This window comes from Corythoichthys intestinalis, chromosome 18 (genome assembly GCF_030265065.1).
Source record: "Corythoichthys intestinalis isolate RoL2023-P3 chromosome 18, ASM3026506v1, whole genome shotgun sequence".
NCBI classification, from domain to species: domain Eukaryota; kingdom Metazoa; phylum Chordata; class Actinopteri; order Syngnathiformes; family Syngnathidae; genus Corythoichthys; species Corythoichthys intestinalis.
The window spans coordinates 40,971,901-40,998,519 of record NC_080412.1 but is presented as its reverse complement, the minus strand read 5'-3'; the positions used below and the strand labels follow the sequence as shown (position 1 = coordinate 40,998,519).

At 39.6% G+C, this 26,619-nt stretch overlaps 1 protein-coding gene across 5 annotated transcripts in view; it reads left to right on the top strand.

Annotated features, from left to right (window-relative positions):
- The window catches only part of LOC130906077 (gamma-aminobutyric acid receptor subunit beta-2-like), a 218,364-nt gene that overhangs the window by 69,436 nt on the left and 122,309 nt on the right, over positions 1 to 26,619 (top strand). The window contains exons 2-4 of one of the 5 annotated variants that reach the window (XM_057819987.1): positions 16,525 to 16,637; positions 16,793 to 16,890; positions 17,182 to 17,249. The exons of 1 other annotated variant lie outside the window; for it this stretch is intronic. In XM_057819987.1, the coding sequence (XP_057675970.1) occupies positions 16,561 to 16,637; positions 16,793 to 16,890; positions 17,182 to 17,249 (243 nt within the window). In that variant the 5' untranslated portion in view covers positions 16,525 to 16,560. Of the gene's footprint in view, positions 1 to 16,521; positions 16,638 to 16,792; positions 16,891 to 17,181; positions 17,250 to 20,448; positions 21,731 to 26,619 lie in introns of those variants that run through there. 3 more of the 5 variants (XM_057819986.1, XM_057819988.1, XM_057819991.1) reach the window with 3 other exon arrangements.

The following is a 26,619-nucleotide window of genomic DNA, read 5'->3' as shown; positions in this document are numbered from 1 at the left end:
CTGTCAAAATTATCGCGTTATCGGGCGGTAATTAATTTTTTAAATTAATCACGTTAAAATATTTGACGCAATTAACGCACATGCCACGCTCAAACAGACTAAAATGACAGTACAGTGTAATATCCGCTTGTTACTGGTTTTTTGGTGTTTGGCGCCCTCTGCTGGCGTTTGGGTCGAACTGATTTTATGGGTTAGTGCCCTGAGTGAGCATGGTGTAATTATTGACATCAACAATGGTGAGTTACTAGTTTATTTTTTGATTGAAAATTTTAGAAATTTTAATAAAACGAAAACATTAAGAGGGGTTTTCATTTAAAATTTATATAACTTGTACTAACATTTATCTTTTAAGAACTACAAGTCTTTCCATCCATGGATCGCTTTAAGAGAAAGTTAATAATGTTAATGCCATCTTGTTGATTTATTGTTATAATAAACTAATACAGTACTTATGTACCATATGTTCAATGTATATATCAGTCTTGTGTCTTATCTTTCCATTCCAACAATAATTTACAGAAAAATATGGCATATTTTATAGATGGTTTGAATTGCGATTAATTACGATTTAATTAATTTTTAAGCTGTAATTAACTCGATTAAAAATTTTAATCGTTTGACAGCCCTAGTTATTATTATTAATTTTAACTCATTCACTCCCAGCCATTTTCACCGGTGCAACCCCCTTTGCTCCCGGCTGTTTTACAGAATGGCTGGGAGTAAATGAGTTCCAATTAACAATAATAACTAGGGCTGTCAAACGATTTAAATTTAAAATTTTTAATCGAGTTAATTACAGCTTAAAAATTAATTAATCGTAATTAATGGCAATTCAAACCATCTCTAAAATATGCCATATTTTTCTGTAAATTATTGTTGGAATGGAAAGATAATACACAAGACTGATATATACATTCAACATGCTGTACATAAGTAGTGTATTTGTTTATTATAACAATGAATCAACAAGATGGCATTAACATTCTGTTAAAGCGATCCATGGATAAAAAAAACTTGTAGTTCTTAAAAGATAAATGTTAGTACAAGTTATAGAAATTTTATATCGAAACCCCTCTTAATGTTTAGTTTTAATAAAATTTGTTAAATTTTCAATCAAAAAATAAACTAGTAGCTCACCATTGTTGATGTCAATAATTATACAATGCTTAAACCCATAAAATCAGTCGCACCCAAGCGCCAGCAGAGGGCGTCAAAACTCCAAAAAAACACAAGTAACAAGTGGCCAATGGCACTGTGCTGTCATTTTAATGTTTGTACGGGGCATAAGCGTTAATTGCGTTAAATATTTTAACGTGATTAATTTAAAAAAATAATTACCGCCCGTTAACACGATAATTTTGACAGCCCTAGTTCATACTGGTGAGCAATGCCCTGACCTCCGTTCACCCAATCTGTTTGGTCTTATTAATGTCCCGCCCCCAGCAAAAAGTGTACATGCAGGTTATGCTGTTATATCGTCCCTACCAATATTGAGACCAAACCTACGCCCCTCTCAATGCACATTGATATTTTACAGTGTGGAGCAAGGCAAGAAAGTGTGGCTGACGTCACCATTTAAAAAAGCAAACCAGCCAGCTCCCCTAAAGAGAGGTTTTTGGCTGATGCCCTAGTCCCCTTCCTTCCAGGCCTTCCCAACTGTGTCCAAAGGTGACACTCCTCCCAGCCATTCTGGTTGAAAAGACCACCACGGTGGTAGAGCTGGGTGAGTTCCAACAATCTCCAACCTGAAGGGCATAACAACCTTAAAGCAGTAGCAGGTGGTGCCCCCTCTGGAGGAGGTAAGGAGGTAGGGCATAAATATTATCTGACAGGCTCACTTTATCCCGTTTATCCCCGCTTCACCGCTCCAATACTGACAGTGTGCTTGGGACAGGTGTAGACATTAAACAACCAGGGGATCTTAAAAAAAAAAAAAAAAAGGCAGGAAACATCAAGGGCTCTTTTGAAGCTAAATGTAGCGTATGTGCTAATTTCTCTTCTCAGGTGAAGAATAAGGGGAGGGGAGCAGCCGGTGAACATAGCTCACTGTATTATGGATCCACGATGAAAAATTCATGAGCGTAATTGCGGATGAAAGTATCCTGATCATCACTTGAGTGAATGCAGGAAAAAGGCCTGCCGTGCGTATATTGATCTTTGAGCGGAAGGGTAATGGATGTAAGCCTGGTTTAACAACAATAGGTTGACATTTGCATATGTTGGCGAAACTGGATTTAAGGTCAAAACACGTCGTGATCAAATATTACAAATTGGTTAGTTTGAGCTATTATTACATTTGGATTAAGTGCAGCAGAAAAAAATCTATGCATAAATTTTAGACGGCGGGCATTGGCACCACTACACCACACCATTACAGCATTTCATCCAATAGACGATGTCATCTAAGGCACATAAATTACGGCCTTCTTCAAATACAACCCCATGTATGCACTCATAAGGTATGAAAGACATTTGTTTCAGATCAATCCTTCCTTGCCGGCGTCATTATAATGCTCCTTTTGATGATTTTATTTTATTTGGTACTACATTTTCACTTGTCAATAATCCAGAAGAGCATTGGAAATCCATTATTTTCTTTTTGTATTATTTACTGGTCAAAAAATTAATTTTGTTTATTTAATACCCCAATTAGCAGAAGTAGCACACCCCTTAAGCTACTCTTCCTGGAGTCGTATCACATAATACACTTACAAGACCAATAATAGTATGTACAGTGTTGTCACGGATTACTTTATTTACAGTAATTTAATTACTGATTACACCTCAAAAAAGTAATCTAGTTACTTTACTGATTACTTTATTCAAGTAACTAAGTTACTTTAAAGGGATCCTCTGTTTTTAAGACAAGTAATTCTTAAAAGATAAATGTTAGTATGAGTTATAATAATTTGATATTAAAACCCCTCTTAATTTTTTTGTTTTAATAAAGTTTGTAAAATTATTTTAAGTGATAAGTCGCCATTCTTGTTACGTCGCAGTGCGTGACGTCACTGTTGCCGAAATTCCAGCGTGTCACTCGTTAGCTTTCCCAACATGTCGTCAGTTCTACCCTTCCTATTTGAACCAGATCTAAAAAGTGAAGAGCAGGACAGCACTGTCGGTCGTTCACAAGACGAGCTTCAGGGAAAAATGCGTGCAGCAAATACCTGATGAGACAAAAGTTGGGCAAAACTGGTGATGCGAGAGAGTCCTGTTGGGTGCAAGAGTGTATGCTGTCCGGTTTTATTAGCAGATATCCAAGGTAAGCATATTGGGTTTTCAAACTTATCCCAATATAATTATGTAGATTGTTAGCATCCAGAGCTGTTGTGTGCTTTACATACAGTCAGGGCCGGCCCAGGCCATTTGGAGGCCCTAAGCAAAAAAATGCAAAGGGGCCCATATTTTGGGCCCACCATTTCGTCACAGTGTACTGTAAAACCCATACATGCAATCCAACCCATACGTCCATATTTTGTATATTAATCAGATTTTGTTGCACTGCATACTTCAAACTTCTCACCCCAAATGATTGTCAGTACTCACAGTAGATCATGCCAAACCTTTTTCTAAAAGAGGAAAGAAAGAAGTTAAGTTTATTTTTTTAAGCTTGTAATCAAGTATCAAAACTCACAAAAGTCAAATAAAGCAAAGTGCAGTAAACAAAATAGAATATAAATTAAACCATTGCCAAATTGGGGGCCCCCTAGTGGTCAGGGGCCCTAAGCAGCTGCATAGTCTGCGTATAGGCCGGGCCGGCCCTGCATACAGACATGTCTTGTACATTGTAACGCGTGGTAGCTAGGATACGTGTATAAAAGTACCAAAAAGGGGAGAAGCTTCCGCTTATGCACATTTATTTACAAAAAAATATTTCCACCTTGGCCACTCTTCACTCGGGAGCTCAGCAGTACGCAAACACGCGTTCCCTGTCGAACTCCCAACATTGTTGTAAGGTCCACGTCAGAGTCACTGTCGTCACTGTAGCGTGCCATAGTGCTTTAATTATTTAGTATTATTTGGGGAAAACTCCCATGAAGAATAGTCAACAAAAAAGATAGCAATAGTAATCAAAATCTGCGTCTTTTACTCACTCGAAGATCCAGGAATTAGACCAATACAATGGCAATGTCGCAGCCGTGATTGGGCCGTCGATTCTACAAAATAGACTGATCCGAAAAGCCGCTGTGGAACCGACGAATCAAAAAAATGGACAGATCCGAAACCAATATTGCAGACGCGGTGGGATCGTTGGATCCAGAAAATAGACGGATCCCTTACTTGACTGAGGATCCAGGAAAAATGTTCGGGCGCTAGTTGTAACACGTGGTGGGTAGGATACGTGCATACAGGGACCAAAAAGGGGGAGAAGCTTCCACTTATGCACATTTATTCACTAAAAATAATAATTCCACCTCGACCACTCACTTCACTCCCCTTGTTTCCATTTGACTGGAAATTGCATCCAAAAGCAGCAAATCGTGGCATTTTACTTCGCGAGTTTAGGCAGCAATAAGCAATTGTTGAACACGAAAGATACAAATGACGTCATCACCGCGAGCCCGCAAACCATGGCGCCAACTAACGGTCAAAATATGGACTAAATATTATAAAATATTGCCATTGATTTAACATTGATTTAACATCAATGTGATTTTCTTTTTTTTTTTTTTTTTCCACGTTCTGTCTCTCATGGTTGTGGTTTAACCACGTTGACAATTACAGGCCTCGCTAATATTTTCAAGTGGGAGAACATGCACAATTAATGGTTGAACAAATACTTATTTGCCCCACTGTATATACAGTATTGGCCAAAAGTTTGGAGACATCTCAAAGGTGGGGATACTTTGAAGAATGTAGAATACAAAACCTGTTTTCAGTTATTTCACTTTTTGTTGCCATTCCACATGTTCGTTCATAGTTTTGATATCTTCAGTGAGAATTTACAATTGTAGTGAAAATATATAAAACGCAAAAATGATAGTTTGTCCAAACTTTTGACTTTTTTTACTTTTCCGTCACTCCCACAAATGTAAAACTCCGCCTATGATTACAAACTATAAAATGGACATAATTACACATTTTATAAAGGCTGGTTACAAACTTTAGAAGTGCTGGCTGTCTTGTTACCTTTCGAGTTTTTTCTTGTTATGCTGTAATTCCAACTGCTTCCTTATTCAATTGGATGTCGAGTTTTTAGCGGTCGACAGTCTATTTGAGCCAGCGCAGAGTTTGCAACGCACGGCAATATTTTTTTCCATCTTTACTGGACGGATATGTGAAGTAATGGCTGTATCTCCATTGAGCAAATGCAGCCGTTTGCTGTATCTTTCCGTTTCCTTTACTGTTAGCCTGCTACTTATCAGGATGCTATGTTGTTGACCGCCGTGGCAGACGGCGCGCACACAGCATGGTAATACACGTGACCCGTTTTTTTTCCGATGAGAAAACATGAGATGTGATGTCACTCCCAAACTCGAGCAGTATTTTCTATTCAAATGCTCTTCGTACATAACTACAGTATTCTTCATTCTACATACAGTATGAGGCAACTACAAAATAGTAACACACCGGCACTGAGGAAACTAACTTTAATCGGATTACTTGCTTGGAAAAATGAACGATTCCTCGTTACTGAAAGAAAGTAATCAGACAACACTGAGTATGTACAACTGTGAACATTTATCATAGTACACTTTACTTACAAATTGAAGATGCTTTGGATTTTCAGTTATGGGGTAGGTAGTGTTTTTTTAAAAAAGAAAACTCAACATTTTAATTATGCACCATATTTTGCAAACAGATGGCCGTGTTTGCTGTGGCGGCACATGCACAAAGATATGTGCATTTTTATATTTTGAGTTGCATTATGTAGGCTCACTTATATCTGTGAAGCAGATATGCTTTTATTCAACTCACTTTATTTTCGAACAAAACTTGGATGAATTGTTGGAGGAAATTTATTCACTTGTTGGGTCAGGGGTTGTTTGAAAGTCAGAGTGGTGGAAATGTGTGAGGATAATGCGATGTTTGGGCTTTGCATGTGCTTTGGCGTGCGGCCCTACTTGGATGACAGCTAGTGGACCCATCGCAGGTGGGAACAGACCAGGTGGAAACTCCACAGTGAAAAGCCACCAGACGCCGCATAGTAAATCCTTCCACACTTTCCCTGTGGGGCCGGGCTCCATTGTGTAAATACTGAAAAAGGCTTTATTCATTCTCTCACTCCATTTGGCAGGTTTGGAAAACAGAGTTTGCGAGATTTAAGTAAGGAAACAAATATGTGCAATGTGGGTGGAAACCATCATTGGCATTCTCTTAAAAAACAACTCATATTATAACTCAGGAACGTTTCATCTATCCAGAAATCACACTTTTGGAATGCCCACACACTATAATACATTGATGCGTTTTGGTAAAAACTTTTATGCATTTTAAATAGCAGCTGTTAGAGCTTTTAAACAAATAAACAAAGCATGTCACAAGTCCAGGGGTGTAACTTAGGGGGGTGCTGGGGGTGTGATTGTACCCGGGCGAAAAGTAGGTGTGGTTTGGCAGGGGGTGGGGTCAAAAAGAAACATGAGATGATGCGTCGGGCTGTAATATAGAGTTTTAAGTGTGAAAATTTCGTGTGTCTTCAAAGAGACTATTACCCCTTTCCCACTGGCCAAAAAACCTGTGTCAACCCGCTACCAATAGGCTTTTTTGATCGACCCGTGTCAATCAACCCGCCAAGCGACCCGCGTTAAAATCACCTCGGCTCTGATCGTCTTGCAGTGTGAAAGCAAAACCCCGGGTCAACAGTCAACACCCTAATCTACGTGATGACGTAGGCTCTTACGTGATGCGTCATAACAACGTGCCAGTCGCCTTCCATTTAACACGCCCCATAACCGTAGTTACGTCGATGCTAACAACAAAGCTAGTAGAAGAAGAAGAAATCACGTCGCCTACGTTGCCTCAGCACAAGCAGAGTGTCGATCCTTTGCTGCATTTAGATCATTTTGAGGGCAGTAAAAAGCATGAAAACGGAGAACACAAACGGAAAGGGCGCTTACATGTTGCTCTGCATTGTTTACTTCCTTGATATGAATGAATTGTCGACGCGCATTTTAGCGTGGTGATGTCACGTAACTTTACGCACGGCTGAGGAGGGGTCGGGGGTTAGACGGGTGGGGAAAAAAAAAAAAAAAAAGACACGGCTTTTTTTTGTCAATGGGAAAAGTGCCAAATGCCAATTGCTAGTGGGTTGCATCGGCTTGGAAAAAAACACGCGTTGACCCACTAGTTTCAGTGGGAAAGGGCCCTATGTGTTGTTTTGTATTATGGTGTTATGGTAAATGGTGTTATACTTGTATAACGCTTTTCTACCTCTCAAGGTACTCAAAGCGCTTTACACTACATTGCCATCTACCTAGTGGTGACACAGCACCAGGAGCAATGCGGGGTTCAGTATCTTGCTCAAGGATACTTAGGCGAGTTCATCAGGGTGGAGAATCGAGCCCACAGCCTCTGGGTTGGTGGACAACTACTCCACCACTGAGCCACGCCACCCCCATTAGTGCTGTATAGTATTAGTGCTGCAATGATTAAAAGATTAATTCGATTAGAGAAAAGCTACTTTTTGCTGCCTCGATGATTCATTTAATTAGAGTGGCGTTGTAATGGTTTGTTTTGAAAGTGTTTGCAGTTAGTTATATTGATTTGCGTGGATACGCTGCCCTCTAGTGGCAACACTGAATTTGACATAATTAATCCAACATGGCTGGATCCAGCTGCTCACTGTTCAGACCAGGGGTCGCGTTAACCGAATATTTTCCGTCGTTGACCGTTTTTTTACAACGGTGACGGAAAAAACTGAAGTCCAGCTGTCATTTTGACAGGTTGCAATTAACACCCCAGACCACAGGGTGGCGAGTGAGCATATTAATTAGCTATTGTCTCTCTTGATGCATGACGTCGTTGGCCTTACTCGGAAAAATGTCAAGGCAACTGAGTGTCCGAAGTTTCTTCAAAAAGCCCCAAAACGACAATGATGTTGATAAAAGAGGTGAAAAAAGAGGGACTGATGCAGTGAAGGATGACAATGAATCAAGTGAATCGCTGGTTCACTCCTCACTGCGGCGAGCAGTTGAAAACGCCGCCAATTACCAACAAGGGCAGAATTGGTAACAAGCTGAAAGCGGCATAAAGCCAAAAAGGCGGACCAGACTAGCCAGAGCCTGAAATTATTTCAAGGAAAATATGGAGGGTGCCACCACTGTGTACTCTTTTTGCTAAGCTGAGTTCGCATACCACGGTAGCACGTCGGCTATGAACGAACACTTGACGCGCCGTCACCCAGGTGTATTTCGGAAGACAACAGGAAACAACAAGCTAGCGGATTGTAAGTCCATACAACTTTCTAACGATTTTTTAAAAAATTGGAAGTTGCCTTTATGTGCGTCGTATCAGCGTGCATTTTTATTCAATAATAATAATAAATGTAAAAAAAAAAAAATATATATATATATATATAAAACGGAATTATATAATATTTTATTATTATTAAATGTATTAGGATCATGGAAGGTCCCACTTGGGGGGAAAAAAAAAGAAGTATATATATATATATATATATATATATATATATCCTGTATATACATAATATAATAAAAATATATATGGAAACACAGTACTGGCCTGCTTACTGTAATCCATGACTGCACTAACGTTAGTTACTTTATATTCTAAAGTATTATTGTATTATTGTGTATATACATATAGTGACTGCATCAAGATATAGTCATTTTAAAAATTTAAGTGACGGGTAAAAATAGATTATGACCGGATTTTTATGACCCTGTCGGTCAAAATGACAGACAACGAAAAAGTCTAGCGCAACCTCTGGTTCAGACCAACATAAGTTTGTAAATTTTTGTTTGCGCTAATAAGTCAATGGCAGAAAACCCCCAGGTGACTTGAATTTTCGCTCCGAGACCCCAATTTGGCCAAATTTCATTGTCCTATATGCATGTGTGATACATCATTGCAAAGCTTAAAATCTCAATTTTCTGTGGGAAGAAAAAATAAAACAGGAGGGCATTTAAAAATAATAATAATAATAAACAGCAAGGCCCGAACTGGAGGAGAGAGCATAATTAATTTTAACAAGATATTATCTCGTTCTTACCACTTTTCGATCAAAAACTTCATGTAGCATGTATCACCGAGTGTCAAGACACAGCTGTGAATGGCCACAGCCAGATTTTTGGGGGATTTTATGGGTGAAACTTGGTAATATAACAAGGGTCGCTATGCAGAAATCGCAGACATCAGTGAGTGGTTGATATATTCTTTTTCATATAGCTACCCTTTTAAATGTTTTTTTTTTTCCTATTTTTCTTTGGATTGATTATTCATCATATCATCATCATTAATAAATATAATTTCTCACCTTCTTTTTATGGCTGGGTTGAAACAAAAGCAGTTTCATCTGTTATAAGCATTCATTATTGTTCATGACAGTGTCATGTCATAATTATGATGGTTTTATGACAGTCTTATGATGCCATTGTCTAATTAAGTGTTACCAAATACCATAATTAGCAATTGAAGAAACAACTGGAACGGTAACTGAAGAAATAATTGGGACAGAACATGAATTTTGATTGTTATTTACATCTGTAGTGGTGCAATGCATGCTAGGAGGCATGTTGGATGACAACTGCTGACAGCCAGTGGCAGCAGAGGTTGACTGTCTCCCCCAAGGGAGCAGTGATAGCCAAATGGAGCTTCTTGAAGCAATAAAGCTTTGCAGCCAATTGGTTCAAAGCTTCATGGTGGTTCATTTGGTCTTATGATGCTGCTCATATTAAGTGTTACGGGTTAATATATTTTATTGTAAATCATAGACTTCATCATGTTTTGACGGGACACGGGGTGCAGGGCCGATAAATAGGGGTCCTTCATTGTTGGCGAGGCCATCAAAGCTGACCAAGTGGAGTCATAGACAAAGAGCTTTTTTCATTGAAAATTCTTGTGAATAAATGCTTAAATCCCTGAATTCTTCATAGATATGGACATAAAGCAGTCTTGATTCTTGGTTAAAAGTACAAAAAAAGATTGTGCAGTTAGCATTTATTTTACGTAAATATGTCGAAGTACAATGCTAGTCTGTTAGCGAATGTAGCTATCGGCCGCCTGGTGCAAACGGAGCTTTTCCGGTGAAGATTCTTGTGAATAAATGCTTAAATCCCTGAATTCTTTATAGATATGGACGTAAAGCAGTCTCGAATCTTGGTGAAAAGCAAAAAAAAAACAAAACAAAAAAACGTGCAGTTGGCATTTATTTTACGTAAATATGTCAAAGTACATTGCTAGTCTGTTAGCGAATGTAGCTAGCGGTCGCCTGATGTAAACAGAGCTTTTTCGGTGAAAATTATTGTGAATAAATGCTAAAATCCCTGAATTCTTTATAGATATGGTTGTAAAACTCGATTCTTGGTTAAAATAAAAAAAAAAAGGCATTTATTTTAAGCAAATATTGCGAACTATGATGCCAGTGCAGCAGCGGCTAATTTCTCCCATTGATTTTTATTCACGACATTTCAAAATGCATTCATGGGACGAAAAATATAATAATTACCTTTAATCCTCGAACAAATCACTCCTGAAGCAATCCTTTCTGTTTGTATACGGTACAGCTTTCATACTTTTTCAACAGAAATCCGGCATTAGATCGCTGCGTGCGTGTATTTGTGAATACCTCCTCTTGATGTAGGCGGCCCCCTACTTGAATGCGAGGCGCAGTGCATGACCGATCTAACGCGTCAATACATTATGAAGTCTATGTGTAAGTAACCCATAATACAATCCAGTGTGGCTCATCTATTAAAAATTTGGTCAAATTTGGTGGGTGGCGGCTTATAGTTACAAAAATATGGTATGTTGTTACACTCCCAGAAACATAAAGCACAACTGTGTATAATTTCGTCAAAATCCGCCCAGCTGTTTCGGAGTCCATAAGGAACGAATACACACACGCACCCAACAAAGTTCCATTAATATATAGGTAAAGATAGATACTTTTGTTTATATGAGCAAGATTTATTTTTTTGTCCTTCTCTGAAGGCATAGAAGGTTCAGAAAGTTCCCCACTGGTGTACTCATTATACGCACATGCAGTGACAATTTCATTATTGTTATACATTTTTTAAACATGACAAATCTGAAATGGGAAAAATCCAGCGTGGGTGCCTAATTTGTATCTTTTTTATTGGACTGTCAAGATAAGATGTAATTTTCCCATATTAACTTGAAGCCTAAATTGTATCTTCCAGAATAATCTCCCTGCAATTTGTCATTAGTCCAATTTATGTAAAAGCACTATATCACCAGATTTGACGATTGGGTGTTTTTAAATACAGGGGAAATTATTGGGTGACGTCCAGCACACCCACCCACTTTGTGCCTGAACATTTCAGGTACCTCTACTGAATTTCTCTTTTCAATACACAAGCACCCTCCGCTGATCCACCATGTCCTCAATTACTGGAGTTGCTTTTCCACAGTGGTGCGTGTGTCCTGCTTAGCAGTGCGTGTGTTGCTTTACCACATACAGCTCAACTACATGGACATGTATCCAGCTTCCAAAGCCCAGGGCACTTACTGCATTGCCAATGTTCTTCTCATGGTGTTAAGACATGCTTGATGCACTTGTGTATACACTCCTGCATGTGTGGAAATCGATGGACTGGTGCTGGAATGTGATGACACACAAGTTACAACATTAGGTATCCCAGGAAGATCCCAATACTGTACAATAAATGTGCATTTTGTATAGCCACGATGTTTCGATTGAAATTGTAATGAGAGCTGTTTCTATGTTGTGCAGTTGTGATATATAGTGGGGCAAATGAGTATTTAGTCAACCACTAATTATGCAAGTTCTCCCACTTGAAAATATTCGAGAGGCCTGTAATTGTCAACATGGGTAAACCTCGACCATTAGAGACAGAATGTGGGGGGAAAAAAAAAAAAACAGAAAATCACATTGTTTGATTTTTAAAGAATTGATTTGCAAATCATGGTGGAAAATAAGTATTTGGTCAATACCAAAAGTTCATCTCATTACTTTGTTATGTACCCTTTGTTGGCAATAACGGAAGCCAAACGTTTTCTGTAACTCTTCACAAGCTTTTCACACATTGTTGCTGGTATTTTGGCCCATTCCTCCATGTAGATCTCCTCTAGAGCAGTGATGTTTTGGGGCTGCCGTTGGGCAACAAGAACTTTCAACTCCCTCCACAGATTTTCTATGGGGTTGAGATCTGGAGACTAGCTAGGCAACTCCAGGACCTTGAGATATTTCTTACGAAGCCACTCCTTTGTTGCCCTGGCTGTGTGTTTCGGATCAATGTCATGCTAAAAGACCCAGCTACGTCTCATCTTCAGTGTCCTTGCTGATGGAAGGAGATTTTCACTCAAAATCTCTCGATACATGGCCACATTCATTCTTTCCTTTACACAGATCAGTCGTCCTGGTCCCTTTGCAGAAAAACAGCCCCAAAGCATGATGTTTCCACCCCATGCTTCACAGTGGGTACGGTGTCCTTCGGATGCAATTCAGTATTCTTTCTCCTCCAAACACGAGAATCTGTGTTTCTACCAAAAAGTTCTACTTTGGTTTCATCTGACCGTAACATGTTCTCCCAGTCCTGTTCTGGATCATCCAAATGCTCTCTAGCGAACCGCAGACAAGCCTGGACGTGTACTGGCTTCAGCAGGGGGACATGTCTGGCAGTGCAGGATTTGAGTCCCTGGCGGTGCATTGTGTTACTGATTGTAGCCTTTGTTACTGTGGTCCCAGGTCTCTGTAGGTCATTCACTAGGTCCCCCCGTGTGGTTCTGGGATTTTTGCTCAGTTCTTGTTATCATTTTGACGCCACGGGCTGAGATCTTGCATGGAGCCCCAGATCAAGGGAGATTATCAGTGGTCTTTATGTCTTCCATTTTCTAATAATTGCCCCCACGTTTGATTTCTTTACACCAAGCGTTTTACCTATTGCAGATTCGGTCTTCCCAGCCTGGTGCAGGTCTACAATTTTGTCTGTGGTGTCCTTCGACAGCTCTTTGGTCTTGGCTATACTGGAGTTTGGAGTGTGACTGACTGAGGTTGTGGACAGGTGTGTTTTATACCGATAATGAGTTAAAGCAAGTGCTATTAATGCAGGTAACGAGTGGAGCCACGTTAGACCTCGTTAGATGAAGTTAGACCTCTTTGACAGCCAGAAATCTTGCTTTTTTGTAGGTGACCAAATACTTCTTTTTCACTTTAATTTGGAAATTCTTTAAAAATCAAACAATGTGATTTTCTGTTTTTTTTCCACATTCTGTCTCTCATGGTTGAGGTTTACCCATGTTGACAATTACAGGCCTGTCTAATCTTTTAAAGTAGGAAAACTTGCACAATTGGTGGTTGACTAAATACTTATTTGCCCCACTGCATAGTAACTCATGAAAAATGTAAATGTTCTAATCCGTTCCAAACTCCCCAAAATTCAGACATAAATCTTTTCTATAGCATAAAAACACACATCAAAATGTGCAAAAAATACACGTTACATTTTGATTATTGCAAAATAAACATAAAATCAGAGTTGTGCATAATGTAATAAAAACAAGAATAGAGTCAAGAATAAAAGTTAATACATTTACTGTACGTAAAGCTGTCGGAACACTTCATGTTCCAAGGGGCCAATGAACAAGACGCTGGGATACACACATACACATACAGTACAGCTCCCTCTTAGCCAATTGGATGCCAGGAATGCTAGGCAATAGCCAATGGCAGAGCAGCTATACGTATGTTACGTTCAGTAAACTCAGCCATACTGTATTTTTGCCTTTCCTATCCTGTAATTTCTTTTGTAACAAGAGGCGATATTTTCCCGTTGAGGCGTGTCTTAACCCTGAAAATTCTGTATGTAGAGATGTTCGTAAGTAGAGGTACCACTGTATTGTATTGGTGCCAACATTTCTGCTTCGAACGTGATATCCACTAGGTAAATTTCTTGATAGACGACAAGTTCAATGTCACAAACCTTGCAAACTAATCCCTGATTGGTCAGGAATTGTATGGTATGAAGGACTTAATGTCGCTACACTTAGCAGCAAAGATATAGAGTATTTTATTGTAGTTCATCAATAGTTGGGGCTTAATGGGGACATAATTGCTCCATGAATTCTGATTTGGGAGACTTGGCAGTTCAGATTGCCGCCACATTCTGGAAAAATATGGCCCAGATCAGATTTCAAACCACATATGAAAGTGACCCAGATCGGATTTGAAATGGTCCACTTCTATGCAACTTGTCCGGTTCAGACTGTGAAATTAATGCCACACTCGAGGGAAAAACACGAAAAAATCAGATTCGTGCATTAAGACTTGTGGTCTGAACCTAGCCTACTGGGCCTGGTTTGCAGGTGTAAAATGGGCAAGGTTGAGCAAGAGGAGGGTCAAACAGAGAGGTAAGATGATGCGTGGAGCTGAAATCCAGTGTTAAAATTAGAGATGCGACTGAAAATTCAGCTCCAAAAACCTTCAGCCCACCGCCAACGTTTATCGAGCCTCCGGGGTTGTAGAACCACGGCCAAGGCAAAGGGTTATTAATCAGAAAATAATGAAATTTAAAACAAAAATTAGAAATAAAAGATTAAAAAATAATTTTATGCATGTGAATTTTTCGGCCTTTCGGTTTTTCAGCCAGATGTTTCCAATATTCGGTTTTCGGTTTCGGCCAAGAATTTTGCTTTCGGTTGAAAGAGACAGTACCTTTTCTCGTAGGCACCGTCTAACTGTTTGTATTACTCTAACACAGGGGTTTTCAACCCAGTCCTCAAGGCACACTGTGGGTCCTGGTTTTTGTTCCAGCCGATCCAGCAGAGACAGTTGAACCAATGAGGCTTCTGCTAAAACAAGCCACACCTGACTGCAATCAACTGATTGCACTTGTAAAACACCAGATTGGGGAAAAAGTGTTGTCATCTTGTTTGGTAAGAATGAAATCCTGCACCCACAGTGTGCCTTAGTGGAATAGGTTGGGAACCCCTGCTCTAACACACCCAATATAAAATAAATAGCACTTATACCATAGTTTAAGGAAAACAAGCAGAATATAGGGCATAAAAGATACACAACACGTTCTTATCACGGAAGCCCAACGTGTGCGTCATGAGCAAGATTGACGCACAAAATCTCGCAATCAGTTCTTCCGGACAGTCCACAACAAATGGCGGGACGGTCTGTCCTAACACAAAGAACACATGAGAACGCCCGATATCCAACTGATAACACGACTGACAAGACTCCTAGAGCCCCTTTGACGCTGAGGTGGCAAAATCCACAACACTCATTGCCCGGACAACAGTAACTCCCAAATCCTCCTGTCCAATCCACAAACAGACAATAATCCCAAACATACCCTTCTTCCTGCCCACGGCATGCCCTGCGAGAGCCTTCAAAAGACTGAATGTTTAACTAATCGTTATCATTTTTTTCGGGAACCTTTTGTTGACTACTGATATGGTGACCGTAGAACGAGCTTGCCTCACTGCCTGAGTGTTTCTGTTTCGCCTTGCCGTTTTGATCTCTGTCGACCTGAATAAATTGTCAACTTGTTCTCGGTGAACCCCTTTCAAAATGGAGTCAGTACAACGGGTTAAGGCTAAGGTGAACGCGCGGAGATTGTCCTTCTGGCCGGATTGCCCGGGTCCCGCCGGCCCGGCCCGGCCCGTTGGCAGTTCGCCTGACGCGATTCCAGCAGTTTGGCTAGAAGGTCAGATTCCTTCACAGTCCATAATTAAAACATCTCCGACACCAATTCCACTTCGACCTCACACACACAACAGACCAGACGATCCTCTTGAAGGGCCTGCACCTGCCCGCTGGACGGTCCACTCTGGGGGTCCCGTTTATGCTCATTGCACCTGGGCCTTGTTCACTTTTGTTCATCCACTGGAAAAAAACTTTCTAAATGTGGTGCATTCCTACAGCATTTGTAACATTACAACTTTATATTGGTTCTCAGTAGTTTTTGCATGGACTCAGTTAAGTGTCTGTCCAGTGTGTGTACATTAAAAAAATGATTAACTCGCACATTTACAGTTCATTTAAATCCTTTAAATTTCATTTTTCACTCATTTTGGAAATTAAATTATTCCAGTTATAAAGCATTGTATAGAAATGAGTGCAATTTGCATTTAACATGAAAGTGTGCCTTGCTAATTTCCATGAGAATCCAACTTGCAACCTTGACCATCACACTCGGAGAATCCCCCACGAGTGACAGTTGACTCCCACTCTTTAAACTCCACCCGAATCCGTCTGAATAGTACACCTCTGTCACAAGCATCATCCTCATCACCGTCATCTTCATCATCATCAGTCTTCACGTTGTAGTGCGGACTGCGCATGCGCCCGGCATTGGAATTACCGCACTGGCAAGAATAAATTGTAGCTCGTCTTGTCTTTTCTACAAGGAGGCTGGGGAAAAAAATACGCCATCAAAAGAGGCGAGCATGGCGGTGTTAAGAAGAAGATGGTGGTTTTGCATCGGGGTGTTCCCCCTCGTACTGGCTGTGGTGTGCGCGCAAAGGTAAGGATGCCCCACTCTTTTTTTAATCTACCGGACCGGCAGCGGAGAATACATAGAGGAGACTTTGCGCTCCGTGGAATGTTTTGTCACCTTAATCTGTTAATATGTGCGCGTGTGTCTCTTTTGTGTGCGCGTGCGTGTGTGCTCCTCCACAGTGTCGGTGTAAATGATCCGAGCAATATGCCTTTGGTTAAAGAGACCGTGGATAGGCTGTTGAAAGGTTATGATATACGACTGAGGCCAGATTTTGGAGGTAAATGTTTAGTTATCACTTTCTGCGCCAATGCATCGCAATGCAATGGAAATGCCAAGCAAGTCATGTGGTCGTGGGATGCATGAACACGATATGTCAACACGCACACACTACTCGTGCATGCTTTGAAATAAAAAAAAAAAATTGCCCCGATTTGAACTTTTTTACCTTGTTAAATGTGCATTTTTTTGCATGTCAAACACTATTACCCATCAGAATCGCACTATACCAACAAAATGATGCTGCACCATAGTTTCCCAATGATTGTTTTTCTTTTAAAATCCATCCCAGGTGCACCGGTGGGAGTGGGCATGAATATAGACATCGCCAGCATAGACATGGTGTCAGAAGTCAATATGGTAAGTTATCATACATGCTGGGCTAATTATTCCTGCGTGAATGCTCGCAGAAGGGAGGGGGGCGTGGGGGATACCCTCCCAAATTCACAAAGAGGAACCCCCACACTCTTGTTTTTGTATCAACAGCAGTTATGTTTAACTGTTTAAATGGTCATGTTTTCAGTGTTGCCATTATTTATAAAGATAGATATGCGTTTTAAAAGATAAAAACAAGTCTAATACTGTAATTTCCCATCACCTCACCAAACTGCAAGAGATATTATTGCAATGGAAATACAATGTGACTCCTGCGAGTATAAAAATAAATAGTTCTTAAGATTATGTGTCACGCTTGGTTTGTCTTGGTTTATAAATGCTTTTATTTTTGTTACTGGAAACACTGACAGGAGTTAAAGTGGGAGATTTTGCTCCATACAAGTGCACCTCCTACTGATGGATTGTTGGAACAGCACTTTTCTCTCCATGGAAGGTCACACATGTATAAGCTTGTGCTATAGTTTCCATCACCAGTTTGGTGTGTTATACGTTTTTGTGTTATTTTTCATCATTTATTTTTATTCTAAATATGAAAAATTTTCCCCTGATGTGACATGATTTTGGTGCTGGCTGTGATGTGAGTCATGTTTTGTTTTCATGTGGAATATTTTTGGCAGCAGTGAAAACCCCCCTGAAGGCTTTTTGCTCATGTTGTTGTGTTTGTGCACATGCAGACTGTCTGCTTGAGTGGAGAAGTGACGCGAAAAGCAGACGATGCCACATCTATTTCCGACCGGGGGCATTTGCACACACGTGACACGTAAATTCAACCGTGCTGCATAGTTGACCTGGGGATTACGTAGAAGTTCAACACACATTATATAAGATGATCTTTTATATCTTCAGCACTAATTATCAAATTTATACAAGCAATTTAAAGTGCAATTACAATTTAAAGTTTTATCACTCCAATGATTGCGGGTAATCACCTCGCAAACGTTAAATGAAACTAATTTTAGTGTTTGTATTGGACGTGCCCACACTAAATGTAGTGGAGCGTGAAATTCAAATCATAAAGGAGGAGCTCACAAATAGGATTTTGGCCTTGTTGTAAAATTGTAATCAATTACAGCTTACAGCACATGTTAGGCTTTAGTTACTATGAAGTCTTAAGGGATAAAGTTTATATTAGGGGTTCATCACAAAATGTGTCGCATCATGCATTATTTCTAAACGACACACGCCACGTTTGGCCTGAAATTAAACCTTCTCATAAGGCAAAATTGAAATTGTATCTCAAATTTTTTGTCATTGTGCGCCACACCAGAGGCTTCATAATGTATTGACAGGGCGCGGGGCTGAAAAATAGGGGGTCTGCATTGTTGGTGAGGCCGTCAAAGCTGACCGAGTGGAATCACAGACAGCGCTTTTTTTGTTGAAAATTTTTGTGAAAGAAATGCTTAAATCCCTGAATTCTTTATAGATACGGATGTAAAACAGTCTCGATTCTTGGTTAAAAGCAAAAAAAACGTGCAGCTAGCATTTATTTTACGAAAATATGTCGAAGTACAATGCTAGTCTGTTAGTGAATTTTAGCTAGTGGCCACCTGATGTAAAGAGAGCTTTTCGGGTGAAAATTTCTTTGAATAAATGCTTAAATCCCTGATTTTTGAAATATAGATATGGACGTAAAAGTCTTGATTCTTGGTTAAAAGCAAAAAAAAAACAAAAAAACAAGTGCAGTTAGCATTTATTTTACGTAAATATGTCGAAGTACAATGCTGGTCTGTTAGTGAATGTAGCTAGCAGCCGTCTGATGTTAAAAGAGCTTTTCATGTGTAAATTTCTTTGAATAAATGCTTAAATCCCTGATTTTTTTTTATATATATATATGGATGTAAAAGACTTGATTCTTGGTTACAAACAAACAAACAAAAAAAAAGTGCAGTTAGCATTTATTTCACGTAAATATGTCGAAATACAATGCTAGTCTGTTAGTGAATGCAGCTAGCAGCCGCCTGATGTTAACAGAGCTTTTCCTATGAAATTTATTGTGAATAAATGCTTAAATCTCTGAATTTTTTTTATAGCTATGGACAGAAAAGTCTTGATTCTTGGTTAAAAGCACACACAAAAAACATGCAGTAAGCATTTATTTTAAGTAAATATGTCGAAGAACAATGCTAGACTGTTAGTGAATGTAGCTAGCGGCCACCTGATGTAAACACAGCTTTTCCTGTGAAAAGTATTGTGAATAAATACTTAAATCCCTGAATTTTTTTTATAGATATGGACGTAAAACAGTCTTGATTCTTGGTTAAAAGCCCAAAATTAAAACGTGCAGTAAGCATTTATTTTATGTAAATATGTCGAAGTACAATGCTAGTCTGTTAGTGAATGTAGCTAGCGGCCGCCTGATGTAAATAGAGCTTTTCCGGTGAAAATTCTTCTGAATAAATGCTTAATTTCTCTAATTCTTTATAGATATGGACGTAAAACAGTCTTGATTCTTAGTTACAAGCAAAAAAAAAATAAAGTGCAGTAAGCATTTATTTTACGTAAATATGTCGAAGTACAATGCTAGTCTGTTAGTGAATGTAGCTAGCGGCCGCCTGATGTAAACATAGCTTTTTCTGTGAAAATTATTGTGAATAAATGCTTAAATCCCCAAATTCTTTTGGGATATGGACATAAAACAGTCTTGATTCTTGGTTAAAAGCAAAAAAAAGTGCCCAGTAAGCATTTATTTTAAGTAAATATTGCGAGTTATGATGCCAGTGCCGTAGCGGCTAATTTTTCCCATTGATTCTTTTTCACGTTTCAAAATGCATGCATGGTACGAAAAATTTAATAATTACCTTGAATGCTCGAACAAATCACTCCTGAGACAATCCTTCCTGTTTGTACGCGGGTATAGCTTTCGTACTTTTATCCTAAATCCGGCGTTGAATGCTGCATGTGTTGTTGTGACCGACTGCGAAAAACTGAAGCTGATTGTGGGATGCCTGACCCCCTGCTTGAAGGCGGTGCGCAGTGGCTGGCCGAATTGACCCGTCAATACAATTATGAAGTCTATAGCCACACTAAAATCAATCAGTCAAAAAAGTTGGGTGACACTTTGACAGTGGCTTCGTAAGACTCTCATAAATAGGACATGCCACTGTCATTAGCACTAATGAATGCTTATGACGGATATCATTAAGTGTCATCCGGCAAACTCCATTTGTGTCCAGTCCGCATCTTTTACATCCAAGGGCGTAGGTTTACAAATGGACCATAGGGACATAACGCTACCAACTTTTCAGGATGCTCAAATTGTCCCCACCAACTTTTAAGCAACCTTATTTGCATTATATAATGAGTTAGTTATCCAGGTAGTCCCCGGGTTACGCACGAGTTCCGTTCTTACGATGGCGACAGAACAAGATATTCCACGTAAATTGGAATTACCCTTCAAGTACGAAATCTCAAAATAACTATCCAAAAAGTCCAAAAATACAGTGGTACCTTGACATACGATCGCTTCTATACATGATCCTTTCGACATCTGACGTAAAATTTGGCGTGCCATTTGTTTCTACATCCGACGACATGCTCGAAATACGACGATTTATGACAACGCCACAGTTTTTTTTTTTGTTTGCCGCAAAATGGGTGCACAGCAGATTTTCTTGTGAGAGAAATCAACATGAGTAGGTGGTGAAAAAGGGAAAAGGGGAGGCTTAACATTGAAATGAAGATGGAAATAATAATACATTTTATTTCTAGAGCGCTTTTCAAAAAAAAAAAACAGACGCTTCACAAGAGACATGAAATCACAGTACGATAAAAAGGTATTAAAATGATAAAAGATTAAAAGCACAATAAAAAGAAGTAAAAATTTAACAGAGCTAGGGGTTATGGTGGGTAAGAAAAGAGTGAACCGGTGTGTTTTGAAACGATAGAAAAATATCAGCGTGGTGTGCACGTTCGTGAATTGCAACACACCATGCCTACTGTCCGCCACAGCTGAACAAAGAGAAAGTAAAAAGTCCCTCTCTCACTCTGTCCAGTCAGCCACACGGTGCATTCAGGTACACCACGCAAAACACATCCGCCACATTAGAACCCGATTCGTTACATTATTACAGGTATTATTATTATTACTCTTATATTATAATTCCGATTTTTATTCATAATTTATTTGTTCTGCTCTTTGTAATTGCTATTTGCAATTACAGCATTTATTAAGGATTTAGTGTAGGTTTTCAAGCAGTGGAATGGATTAATGGAATTATAATGTATTCTTTTGGGAAAATCCTGCTTGACATACAACCATTTTTACTTACAAACAAGGTCCTGGAACGAATTAACTTCGTATGTAGAGGTACCACTGTATTGTATTTTGTTTAATGACGGAGGAGACAATATCCTCTGGTGGCAGCGTTGGCTTGTATGACTGAGTAGACTCAGACATCTGACATGGATAAAGGATAGCTGCACTCTGGTTTAGCCAACATAAGGCTGTAAGTTGTATCAGCTAATATATGTTTGTGTATGCATTTTTAATTAAGTGTAGAGCTACAGTTTGTGGAGTTATGTGTGAGCGATCTGCTATGAGAATTGTAAATACGTTAGCATTTTTAGCATTTAAGCTAGCGGACTTTTGTTAGGCAAATTAGGCTAATTTAATCTCCTAAATGTACATATTGGACTAGATGGACGTTTTAACAGCAGTTGTTTTGTGTCAAGTGTTTTATTGTGTGTTACGGCTTTACAAATTGTCAACGTGAAGGAAGTAAAAAGATTCAAAAAGCACAATTGCCTTGGTTGCTGTCTGCCAAGCTGAACAACTTCCCGTTTAGTGAGGTCAGAACACGTCATATTAATAATATAATATTAAACAACGTAAAGCAAAAAATAAGATACTGTGAGGTACAATAAGGTACTGTTTATTCAAAACAAAACAAAAACCAAAACAAAACAAAAAAACACTGGATACAAAATGGCGGACGAGACTCTGGTGTTGTAAAGTTGAAATCATGCGAGTCGGGTACGTTGTAACCAGGGGACTACCTGTATAGGTAATTCAGATTGCCTTCCCATATGTTGTAAGGATAGAATAGACCCTACAATTATTAAGTGAATTATTTTCATTATGTTCAGACTTACATTTATCTATCACTTGCTGAATGTGCTGGTCCATTTTTTTCCTCTCAAACGCACGTTTGATTGGCTGATGACTCCCGCCACACAGAACACACTCACACAGCCCCGACAGATTTATATCGACTACACGCTGCCTCCTCCACCACCTTCATAAAGGAGGGATATTTGAAGGGTTTTTTGGCCAGCAGCAGCCACTGTAAGTAATATAAAATGGGGTCGGGGGACCCTGTCGTACAGTATATACAGTAATTTTCTGACTATAAGCCTCTACTTTTTCCCCTCATTTTGAATCCTGTGGCTTATAACCCAGTACGGCTTGTTTGTTGATTAGTTTGGGTTAATAGGTCACACTTTCTTTGACAGCGTGTCATAAGACTGCCATAAGACAGTCATAATTATGACATGACACCATCATACGCATTAATAATATTATGAATTACGTCACTAACTCCATTTATGTCCAGCTAAGATCTTTACATCAATTCAAAAGTAAGACAATTTGACGGATGACACAAAAATTACATCTGTCCTAAGAATTCATTAATGCTCACGGCAGTGTCATGTCATAATAATGATTGTCTTATGACAATCTTATGGCGCCACTGTCAAATAAAGTGTTACCAAATACCATAATTAGTAATTAATGAAACAACTGGAACAGTAACTGAAGAAATAATGAGCAGAGAACATGGATTTTGATTGTTATTTACATCTGTAACGCTGCAATGCATCTTAGGAGGCATGTTGGACAACAACAGTGTTCACAGCAGGTGGCAGCAGAGGTTGAATGTCTCCCCCAAGGGAGCAGTAATGGCCAAATGAAGCTTCTTGAAACAATGTAGCCAATTGGCTTAAAGGTTCATGGTGGTTCTTTTGATCTTTTGACAGTTTTATGGTGCCGCTTTCAAATATAGTGTTACCTGTTAATAACTTGGGGTGTAAATATCCCATAATACCGTGAGGATAACTGCAGCGCATAGTCCAGTGCGGCTTATCTATGAACAAATGTCGTTTTCTTGTCAAATTTGGTGGGTGGTGGCTTATAGTGACGGAATTCAGCCTCTCGGCCAAGCCACACGGGAACGGTGCTCCGCTGAGACCGCACCGTGTGTCAACCGGGAGGATCGAAAATTCCACGCATTCCCCTCTTGTGTTAACCCTTTGTACTGACTCCATGTTCCAAAAGTCTGAAGAAGGCTCACCGAAAACAGGTTGACAATTTATTCGTTGACAGTGGTCATAAAACAAGACAAAACAGACGACGGAGGGACCCTGCTGGATCCAAAACAAGGCTACATAGAAATGTTTCTGAGCAGCGAACGTTTGTTATCTCAGTGTCCAGTCTTTTTGAAAGCTGCGGTGGAGTGGGCCAGGCCGAAGGTGTGGCTGGGTGTTGTCTTGGGATCATCCCTCTGTGGCCAGTTTTGGGCGGTTAAGTTCGTGCATCATCCTTCGTGGCTGGGACGTGGTTGCCACAGCGACCGACGCTGGTCTTGACGTCCCAAGCGCCCGCTATAAACTTGTTATCCTGGCTGGGCGAGACGCTACTTGTTTTAGGACAGAGCGCCCTGCTCTTTGTCCTTGGAGTGGCCAAGAGAACTGATTGCGAGTGTTGGTGCATCAATCTTGCTCGTGACGCACACTTTGGGCTTCTGTGATAAGATGGCGTTGTGTATCTATTTTGCTTCTTTAAACTACGGTGTGCTATTTATTTTATATTAGGTGTGTTAGAGTAGTACAAACAATCCTACAGTACATATGAGAAACAATACTATTTCCTGATTGATTATATTAAATGTGTTAGAGTAATGCAAACAGTTATATGGTGTGTGCAAGAAAGGTAACTATTCCCTTCAATAGTCAGGTGCGCCTTATAGTCCAAAAATTACGATACATGACACTTAGCCCACCTTTCTTTCCTCCACAATGACACTTCAAGACAAGTCAATAGAAAGACTCCAAGAGACTAATTACTGTATCCAAGAATATTAATACAAACGGCATTACATGCTACACCCATGGAAAGAGAAGGTGTTGGGTATTAGAGGCTTGAAGGGTGAAAATGGATATGAGTGTGGAAGACCTGGAGGTCACATTTATCACCTCGGTGTGTGTGAGCGAGCAAGGGATTGAGACCGAGAGAGAGATAGTGGTGATGCGAATGAGTTGCCATGCAGAAAGCCAAATAGTGTTGGAGGGAAGGTCATGTAAACGCGTGCTGCTCAGAGTTCACTCTGCATGACTCAGAGGTGCACATGCAAAGAGAGACACACTGTGAATACCAATGTCATGTTAGACGTTGAACCTGAGGCGGGTGGCCCGCCAGCCGGAATATTCATACTTTTGACATGTGAGAAGCATGCAAATGCCAGTCTTTCACTGCTATTTTAGTCTCTGCTTGTGAAGTTCTTTTGATAACAGCTCAGCAAAGGAGATCCCGGATGGGCTGTCTGCAGCGCCTGGACAATAATACATCACACAGATATATTATTATGGATGTTGGCTGAAAGGCAAGAAGAGATTATTGCTTGCCATATGATAATAAAAGGGAGGGAAGATTGTGAAGCCACTTACTCACTGTGTAATATCTCATCCGCACCTGAGAGCTTTAAAAATGATATTAAATTGGCCACACTGACTTCATCTTTTTGACAGGAGAGTGGAATTTTTTGATATAGAACAATCATATGATTATTTTGCGAATAGATGATTGATAAAATCATTATTACAATTGTTTTAGTTTGTTTTTTTAATTATTTATGATCGCTTCCCATAATAATCGCTGGCCATTTTTAACCGTATTAGTCGATATATAAAATAGCTGAAAATAATTATACTATCCAACGATAAATTGATATAGTAATTATCGTGACAGATGAATTAGAATATAAAGTATAGCCACTGCAAAAAAATAAACCACAGCGTTATGAAAAAGTATCTGAACCGTTTCAAATTTCTCACATTTCTGCATAAAATCACCATCAAATGTGATCTGATCTTTGTCAAAATCACACAGATGAAAAAACAGTGTCTGCTTTAACTAAAACCACCCAAACATTTATAGGTTCTTATGTATTTTAATGAGGATAGTATGCAAACAATGACAGAAGGGGGAAAAATAAGTAAGTGAACCATCACATTTAATATTTTGTTACCCCCCCTTTCAACCAGACGCTTCCCGTAGCTGCAGATCAGTCTAGCACATCGATCAGGACTAATCTTGGCCCATTCTTCTCCACAAAACTGCTGGAATTCAGTCAGATTCCTAGGATGTCTGGCATGAATCGCTGTCTTTAGGTCATGCCACAACATCTCAATGGGGTTCAAGTTTGGACTTTGACTAGGCCACTCCAGAAAGTGTATTTTGTTCTTCTTAAACCATTCTGAAGTTGATTTACTTCTGTGTTTTGGGTCATTGTCTTGTTGCAGCATCCATCCTCTTTTTAGCTTCAACTGTCTGACAGACGGCCTCAGGTTTTCCTGCAAAACACCCTGATAAACCTTTGAATTCATTGTTCCATTAATGATTGCAGGTTGTCCAGGCCCTGAGGCGGCAAAACAGCCCCAAATCATGATGCTCCTCCACCATGCTTCACGGTGGGGATGAGGTGTTGATGTTGGTTGATGTTGTTCCATTTTTTCCTCCACGCATGACGATGTGTGTTACTCCCAAACAATTCAACTTTGGTTTCATCACTCCACAAAATATTTTGCCAAAACTTCTGTGGAGTGTCCAATTGCCTTTTTGCGAACACTAAACGAGCAACAATGGTTTTTTTTTTTTAGACGGCAGTTGCTTCCTCTGTCGAGTCCTCCAATGAACACCATTCTTGGTCATAGTTTTACATATAGTGGACGTATGCACAGCGATATTGGACTGTGCCAGTGATTTCTGTAAGTCTTTAGCAGACACTCTACGGTTCTTTTTTTACCTCTCTGAGTAGTCTGCTCTGAACTTCATCTTTGGTGAATGGCCACTCCTTGAGAGAGAAGCAACAGTGCCAAACTTTCCCCATTTGTACACTTCTCTGACTGTAGATTGATGAACATCCAGACTTTTAGAGATGGCTTTGTATCCTTTCCCAGCTTTATAGAAATCAACAATCCTTGATCACAGGTCTTCAGACAGCTCTTTTGACCCAGCCATGATGCACATCCTACAATGCTTCTCAATAAGACAATTCTTACCAGGTGTGTGTTTTATAATGGGAAGGGCAGCTTTAAATCACTCATCAGTGATTGGGTA